The sequence below is a fragment of the Crocuta crocuta genome, unplaced genomic scaffold (assembly GCF_008692635.1).
Source record: "Crocuta crocuta isolate KB4526 unplaced genomic scaffold, BGI_CrCroc_1.0 scaffold175, whole genome shotgun sequence".
In the NCBI taxonomy this organism is placed as follows: Eukaryota; Metazoa; Chordata; class Mammalia; order Carnivora; family Hyaenidae; genus Crocuta; species Crocuta crocuta.
Genome location: NW_027530988.1, coordinates 1,285,505 through 1,294,748, shown reverse-complemented (window position 1 = coordinate 1,294,748; position 9,244 = coordinate 1,285,505). Strand labels below are relative to the sequence as shown.

Sequence of the window (9,244 nt, the reverse complement as noted above, 5' to 3'; positions counted from 1 at the left end):
ATAAATGTGAAATATTAACTTCTCCTCCTATTCTTAAACTCTAACACATTTCTCAATGAAGGGAATCTCATGATTATGCTTCTGGCATTTGAGAAGTGTCCATTTCCAGGATTAATCATTTGGACACTCTCAGATCAGTTTCTGAATTAATAGATTTTTAATAATCTTATCTTAAACATAAAAAGAGAAAATACCAGACTGGTCATGCAATTACTACTCCAGACTCCCTTATAAAATCCAATCACGTAGCAAAAACATTAATTCAAGTGGCTGAACTAGTGGATATCTCTAGGGCATATCAATTTGCAAAAACTTATGTAGTCAGTGTCATTCAATATGCTTTAATGGCGCTCACAGCTTCCAAATACTGTAAAGACAATGAAGTTCCTTAACTTTCTAACTTTCCTTAACCCTCTCATGCCTCCTATTGGAAAAGGACAGCAACTACATGAATTATATGTCTTCATGCTATTCAAAACTTTTTGTCATGAAGACAAAGTCTCACAATCGAAAAGACACTGCAGAAGTTAGGGGAAAGGAGGGGGTCATCATACTGAACATACCTTTCTGACCCAGGTTCTTATGCAAGTGCTTCTGCCAGAACATAAAGACAAATCCATGGAAAATTTCAGTAATTCCATTTTAGATGTTGCAAGCTTGGACTCAATTTTGTAAAGAATCACTAAAAATCTTGATTTGTTGGATCCACAAGAACAAGATATACCAAAGCCAGGACAGCTGCCTGGTGGCGCCAAATGATCTCCAAGGAACACTTGTAAACATCTGCAGAGACCACACATGACAGAAGGGACGTATTGGTTGCAACATTAACCAAATACTGCTTGGGAAACTTCCTAGGATGGCCGACACGGGGCTGTTCGTGCCTGTCTTGACACCAACAAAATCCCATGAAATCTGGAAAGCTGGATTATGGTCTGGAATTCTGTCCCAAGGAAGCACTTGAGTATCTCCATAAGGAACTTACACAATTGCATTCCCACCATGAGCTATGAGTGTGTACTGGTAATAGCGTAGTATTTATGAGATGAATTGAGCACTGTCCTATCAGACAATCACAGCAATGACAAAATGAGTTAAATACCAAGTGGGTTTTGTGTTTCCCACTGTGCCATTTCTATTAATCTCTCTATAGCAGAGCAAATTTCTCTGGGATGGTAGGTAAGGTCTCCCCTCACACAGAAACTTCACCTCTACTATCACCCCCAGCCCCAATCTTCTCTTATAGTAGAACAACAAATGGAATATTAAAACCAAAATGAAGGGCACCTGGGTGGCTCAGTCATTAATCATCTGACTCTTGATCTTGGCTCAAGTCATGATCTCACAGTTTGTGAGTTCAAGTCCCTCGTTAGGCTCTGTGCTGACAGCTCTGAGTCCACTTTGGATTCTGTCTCTCCTTCTCTCGGCCTGCTCGCTCACTCTCTGTCCATCTCTCTCAAAATAAATACATAAGCTTAAAAAGAAAACTGAAATGGGGTACCGTAGTGGAACTAGTGTGGCCTGGTGCATGGCAGCTTTAGCCCCTGTGGCCCTGCGTCCTTCCCTCACAAAGTGCTGTACTGTCTCACCATAAACTGCCCTCTGCAGCCCACGTAACTCAGATGTCCCAACCCATACATATTCCAATCCTCACAAACGGAGCTGGATAAATAAATCTTTCACACTCTTCCTTTCATCCCAGGCCCAGATTATTCTCTGACCTTTCATTTAATCAGCTCTGAACAAAATTCCAGAGAAATACTGCCACTGAAATATGTAAAATGACCTTATTAGGCACTTTTTATTACCAGTTCAGCAGATAAACTACTAGAAATGGGTCCTTGGCTACACATTTACCCACTCTTATGACCTCATGGATCCTTCATTGACAAGAATGGGAAATGTTGCTCATATTAGAAATCTTAAATTGAGGTTCTTGAGAGAATCCGCAGAAGCAGACCATTCACAGAAGTGGATGCCGACCCAAGAAACTTGAAACGAACATGATTGCACAAAGCAGACAACTCCATCAAAGACCATTTAGAAGGAAATTCTCTTTGATGTTTGCCACCACTGATTCTCATGCTCTTCTTTCCATCCTTTTGCTTCTTTGTCCTTTTAGAAATATATTCCCACTTTAATGATAAATGTTACAATTTTTGAATTACCTGACTTTGTTCTCTTACTGATAAAATAACTTGTTTGAGAATAGCCTTTACCTGAGACAATACCCATCCTTCAGCTCTGCAAAGCCATTGTTAGTGCCACAAAGGTAAAAATTGTTGCATGTGTTATTTCGTGTCATCTCCTTGAAAAGCCAAATAATAAACATACCCCAATTAGTACAAGTAAAGGGAAATTTAATCAATAAAATTTGTCTTAAATGTTAGACAGATTTAGAATAAAGTAGATACAACTAGACTTTTAGACCTCTATAAAGAACATGTCACAACCTGAATAGATGAATTGGTCCCACAGTCCACTAAACCACTCCATTTTGATGGCTATAGTGTTTCTTTTCCAAAAATATTAATTAAATCTTTAAAAGAGTCTAAACACTTGAAACAATGACTTATTTTTAAAAATCAGGAATAAGAAACACTGAGATTGCAGGAGAGGCGGATATCATACAGGTGTTGGTGGCGTGAGCTTCCTCTCACTAAGACATAGAGTTATCAAAATATTATGTATTGTCTGCTTCCATTCATATGACATTCTTATAAGATAAAAATATAAAACAACAAACAGGTGTACAAAAAGTTATGGATGGGAGAGAGTGTGATGAGAAAGTTATAGAACCAGGGAGCCTGGATGGCTCAGGCAGTTAAGCTTCTGACTTTGGCTCAGGTGTTGATTTCGTGGTCCATGGGTTTGAGCCCTGTGTCAGGCTCTGTGCTGATGGCTCAGAGCCTAGAGCCTGCTTTGGATTCTGTAGACACAGAATCCACTTCTCTCTCTCTGCCCCTCCCTTGCCCTCTCTCTTTCAAAATTAAATAAACATTTAAAAAAAAATTTTAAGTTACAGAACAAAGGATTTGGGTAGAGCAATGAAGTCGTTCTGCATCATGATTGTATAATAATTAGATGAATCTATACTATGTATTAAATTCAATATTCACAGATAGAACTGGACCCCCAAATAGTCCATTTTTTATAGAATTTCAGTAATGAATATTTAAAACATTGAGAAAATAAAATGAGTGATGTGCCTTCTATTTTCACGACAGCACTCTCTCTAAATGTATACTATTTTCTCAGTTTAGAAAAGAAAGCACCAGCCATGCCAATTGTGAGAGGCAAAATAATGAACAATAAATAAATAAATAAATAAATATCAGGTGAAAATGGAGGACAAAAAAAAAAAACCTTGAAGACATGATTAAGTTAAGGATTTTCAGATGAGGAGATAATCCTGGATTATGTGGGCCTACATATAGTCATGTGTATACTTCTAAGAGGAATCAATGGGAGGTTTGAAGACGGCAAAAAGAGAAATCAATGAAACTAGGGAAGCAGGGGTTAGAGTGCCATGGTCCCCAGCCAAAAACGCAGGCAGCAACCAAAGGTGTAAGAAGCGAGGATTTATGTCTCCCTAGAGTGTCTGGATGGGGTACAGCCTTGTTTGCAGCGTGTTATCAGCCCAGTGAAATTAATTCAACTTCTGGCCTTCAGAACAAGGGCAGAAAGAATTTCTGTTGTTTTAAGCCACTGGGCCTGTGATGAATTGTGCAGAAACAGCGGCGACAAATCCGCCAACCAATGTGAAGGTTTAAAACCTGAACGAGTCTGGATCTAAGCTAGGTACTGACTCCAGACACTCTGGCTGGTAAGTTTTCTTTTCTTCTAGTGAATACGTTCTCACCTAAGTATGAGAAAGCAGTTGCGCTAATAGTAACTGCACCTACTCTGTCTTCTAACTCAGTTTAAGAAGAAGTAAAATGGTGGGGGGCCTGGGTGGCTCAGTCAGTTGGGTGTCTGACTTCAGCTCAGGTCATGATCTCACAGTCCATGGGTTCAAGGCCCATGTCAGGCTCTGTGCTGACAGCTGAGAGCCTAGAGCCTGCTTCAGATTCTGTCTCTCTCTCTTTCTCTCTCTGCCTCTCTCCCTCCTCTGCTCGCTCTCTGTCTCTGTCTCTCAAAAATAAAATAAAGACATAAAAAAAAGAAGTAAAAAGGTAAAATATAAGCTGTGCTTCCCTCTGGCTCCTTATCAGGCTTGGAGGAAATGGACCAATCAAGAGTCACCTTCCTCCTACTGCACAGGAGCCGACAGTATAACCAAATAATCAAAAAACTTAAGCTGACTGAGGTACTGGCCTACAATACTGACCTCTCTTACTCAGATATTTTAAACCTAATTTAACCTAATGAATTTCCCTACAAGGACCAACCAGTTAGCTTATAAATGACCGGCATAACTCAGCCAAGAGGTGGCATTCCCACCATACCACATCACCAATTGTATCCATCTTTAGGAAGAATATGAGATACCTTGAAGATAGCCTGCCCTTGAGCAGAGGTGGGAACGTTTGGAAATTAATGCTGCGTGCAAATTCCTTCCTTATATTGATTCTATCGTCAACACCAAAATAATTACCTTTAAAAAAACACCTGCACAAGTAATGCTTAACTCAGTCAAAACATGAAGTTAAGATAGGAAAATCTGTAAGCAAGCTATCTCTACTATAAATGTTAACCTAAATGCCTCCTACAATCCTCTAAGAAGACGTAAGTGGGTACATGATGAGTATATATGATAATTTCCCCCACATATCCCAGGAAGAAAGATTTCAATCCTAAGGAACAATAAAAATTAAATGTCTCAGAATAAGTTTCTTTACCTTAAAACAGTGAAGCTTTGTTGAAGGAAATACTATGTTCTTCAATAAACAAATACGGACTTTAGGAATTTACTCTTTACAAGTCAACTTATAAATTTATTTTCCTCACAGCTTAAATAAAAATTTAAATATATAGCAGAATTCACCTTTTCCTTCTTTCGTTAATAAACATCTACTGATCTGACAAATGGTCAAGAAGATGTGGTTTAATATATACAATGGAATATTACTTGCGATGAGGAAGAATGAAATCAGGTCCTTTGTAGCAATATGGATGAAACTTGACAGTATTATGCTAAGTGAAATAAGTCAGGCAGAAAAAGACAGATACCATATGTTTTCACTCATATGTGGAACAGGAGAAACTTAACAGAGGGCCATAGGGGAGGGGAATGGGGAAAGTATAGTTCAGGAGAGGGATGGAGGCAAATCATAAGAGACACTTAAAATCTGAAAACAAACTGAGGGTTTATAGGGCTGGGGGAGAGGGGGAAATGGGTGATGGGCATGGAGGAGGGCACTTGTGATGAGCACTGGGTGTTATATGGAAACCAACTTGACAATAAACTTAAATTTAAATAAATAAACAAACATCTACTGATGATCAACTATGTAAAAAAAGTTTGTGTACTATAACGATGATTGAAAGATACAACTTTCCATTCTAAATTATATGAGTGTAGATGTGAACATATACTAACATAAAGTTGAGAAGAGTCTAACTCTCAACTCAATTATTAAGTAAACCACCTCTGTTTTTAATTTCCCTCAAATACACATAAAATGCATACCACCACTGAGCTCTCAAGAAAATTCCAGGTCACATTTTCCCAAGAAGAAATTAATCCAAACACATAGAAACAATTGTTAAATATTGCCAGAAAGACAGACAACGAAGAAAATTAAATACAACTGTGATTCTTGAAAATCTCTCATGGAGCTATTAAAAAACAAATTTTAGAGGAGAAGCCTCAATTCAGGATATAACATTGAGTGGAACAATCAGAATCCATTACATTACAGTTTAAGGAGAAAGTAAACCAAACATTGATAATAATTTATGCAATTATTAATTTCACACTTTGCTTTTTACATGTTTTCTATATTTAGCATCTAAAGTTTTATAACAGTCCAAAAATAACATCTGTAGTATTGAAAAGACAAGAGTTGAAAGCTAATCCAACATAGAAATGTGATAGTTTACCAACTGGCTGTTTGTAGGACAGAAGTCTGAACAGCAAATGTAAAGCTGGCTTTAAAACACGAATTTCAAAATAAAACCTTACTAACTCCCTTCAAGAATCTAATAAGCAGAATTAAACAAAATGTTCTGACCCTGTCTGGGTCATCTTGAGCCCAAGAGCCTTATGTTAGGTTTTATGTCTAACACATTAGCTTCCACCTGCAGACAAACAATAGCACAAATGCTCTACTTGAAGGTCTGTGTCAAAGGACAGGGGCTGCCCCGTGGCAGGTTTGAGCACAGGCGGCAGGTGTCTGGGACGCAATGTGTACTTGCTGCACAGAAGTAGACCGCTGAGTCTGCAGGCTGGGTGGCTGCGATGTGCAGGGACAGATGCTTGGCCGTCTTATTCAATAAAACAGTGAGTCTTTCCTCTTCTTTTCTGGCCACATTTGAACGAATGTCTATAATGAGCTGGGGACCTTTTCCAAGTTCTTGCTTATACCAAGGGAAGTACTCTGAGGCGCTGTCTGAGTAACTACAGGAGATAACAGAGCTGCTTCCCTCCTGGACACTCAGGGTGGAAGGATGCTGCTCCACCTTCTGTCCTCGGCTGAGCCCTGTGCACAAAGAGAAGGTCAGAGAAAGGAGAACAGTTCCCAGGTTATTATGCTGCAGAATTCCCTTTTCCTCCACTAACTGGAGGAAACCTGAGTAAGGCCAGTCTTGACTTCTGAAGAATATCCACTAATTCCCCATAAACGCTCAACTCACAGTGCAGCGACAGCCACAAGAGCAGGACGAAAGTCCCCAGGGACGCCCTCATGGCTCCTCCCTGTGACCATCAGTTTCAGAACTGTCTCCTCCAGCCCGCACAGCTACTTCCAGTACCGGCCAGCCCTTCTTTCCCCCACCAGTCAGAGCGGGTTCCCACGTGTGCAGCAGCCAATAAGAAGACGACTGTGCTTGGGCCAGAGCCTAGTCATGCAGATGCCTCCGCCTGGTCCCCATCAGCTCAGGCGCACTACCCTCTGGTGGTCACGTCTGTGCTCAACTCCCTGCAGAAGGTGCTTCACTCTGCGTCTCTGAGGGGCTCAAATACATAATGGCAGCAATAGGTCAAACAAATTACATTTTAGATCAGAGACTAAATGCACACGAAGAATGTAAAACTTAAGATTGGTATCTCTGCACGCTACTGAGTCACTATTAAGTTCTACAGAGGTAGATCCTATTGCTGTCTATTCAATGATGGGCTTGCTGTACATGCCTGAGATGAGGAAGGAATCATGATTCACTCTCTTAGACAAAGAAAACAGAAATCCTTCTCTTTCTGCCAAAAGTACCATCCCCATTTTTCTGTTATGGAGAAAAATTCTTCTTAAAAGGAACATGTAAGCCAAAGAATAAATATTTAAAAGGCCTCTTATCCCAGACTCTGCTCATCTGAGCTGGTCCTGCCTGCGACCTGGCAATTCCAGAGAAGTGACAGTACCTGACGTCAAAATGTGGAATCTTTGTCAATTAAAATAGCTGTCATAAAAAGCTCAAAGATAAAGGAAGAGAGGGAAAAGCCCATGAATTAAGAAACACTTTTACTTGGTTATTTGTGATGGGAAATCTGACATGCTCTCAGATATCTATTCCTAATGCTACATGGATTATGTACTGCAAAGTATTGGGGAAAAGAATAGGAATTCTCACAATATATTGGTTTCATATTTGAAACATGTAGCCATTTATTCTACAGCTGTCTGATATCAAAAGGGATGCCAGGTCCTAAATGCAGCAAGTGACTCAAATCCTTAGTGGAGTTTCCTCAAATGTTAAGCCATCTCTCCTAGCATAGATTTCTGCTTCTTTGGCCATTGCTGGTTCAGATTCCATACTCTGTCATTTCTCTCCTAAACTCCCCTACAGTGTTCTTTCCCCTAAGACATTGGTAAAGTTCTTTAGTGTTGTAGATTTACAGACATATCCCTTTCTGCCAAAAATCCTTTCTCATCTATCTTAATAGTTTCATATTCTGCAATTACAATGTAGGAAAGAATTTAGGGAAGCCTACATATTGCCATGGCTGCCCAGGAGAGTACTACAAATAGACTACTGATCATGAGAACTGATCCCTGGGCAATCAAGACAACCTCACCTCCCTTAAGTGGAAGCCCTTTTCCTAAGATTTGTACTCACTGGTTCTCTGGAATTAGGCAGAATTTTTAAAAAAATCCTCATCTATATTTCACACTTTTAAAAATTTAGGGACAAGCCTGATGAAGAATCAAAATCAACATATAAATTTGTCTGTAAATATAAAATGTGTATTTTTACATATGTAAAATTTCTCCATTCTAAGATTCTTTCTTTATTTACTCATCCATCCTCCATAGGATGGAATTCCCAAAACCTCCTTTGGGTGAATTTCTCTCTTTTTGGAGATGGATACTTTAAGTCAATATTTTCCCTTTTGAGTTATGTTATCCAGAACTGATCATTACAGTATGAGTCTGCCCTGTTTAGAGCAATGTCCTATACATGAGCTGTAGCACAAGTATAATCATGCCATGGGCAAAATTCATAGCCCCATGATTATTTCATTGATTATTGCCTGACTCATCATCAAAAAGTGTTAACCTGGAAAGGCTTTTTCAGATACCTTCATGGACAGCCAGCTGCAGGAGGACAATGTTCCCCCTTGTCTCCCAATGCAGTGATTACATTTCATAACAATGGATTAGTGATGCTCTATATTCACATCTTGCCTTTAAGAGATGTCCACCTGGGATACACATATATCTGCTTTACTCAGGAACGTCCTTCGAAATGCATGTANAAAGTCTCCTTTAAAAAAACTTCTTACTTATTGGGGTCCCTCTGTGGCTGAGTAGATTAAGTGTCTGACTCTCAATTTGGACTCGGGTCATGATCTCATGGTTGAGGGACGGAGCTGGCCTCAAGACCCTCGCTGGGCACTGTACAAGGCATAAAGCCTGCTTCAGATTCTCATTCTGTCTCTGCCCCTCCCCACCCCTTTTTCTCTCTCAAAATAAATAAACATTTAAAAAAATCAAATGTATATTAATATATAAAAAATTAATATCATAAACATATCCAAGTTATTAAACATACCAAACCCTAAAAAAAAATAATTTGGTAGTGTAATATAATAATATTTTGTCTAGGTTGCTCTCTCCAAGTTAATTATTGGGTTATCAAAATTAAT

The 9,244-nt window shown here is 39.2% G+C and overlaps 1 gene segment (V, D, J or C); it reads right to left on the bottom strand.

Annotated features, from left to right (window-relative positions):
- Positions 1-4,998: 4,998 nt before the first annotated feature.
- On the bottom strand, positions 4,999-6,878 carry LOC144236659 (T cell receptor alpha variable 13-1-like). The segment is given in 2 exon segments: positions 4,999-6,644; positions 6,799-6,878. Coding segments are annotated over 2 exon segments (426 nt in total).
- Between the last annotated feature and the right edge of the window lie 2,366 nt (positions 6,879-9,244).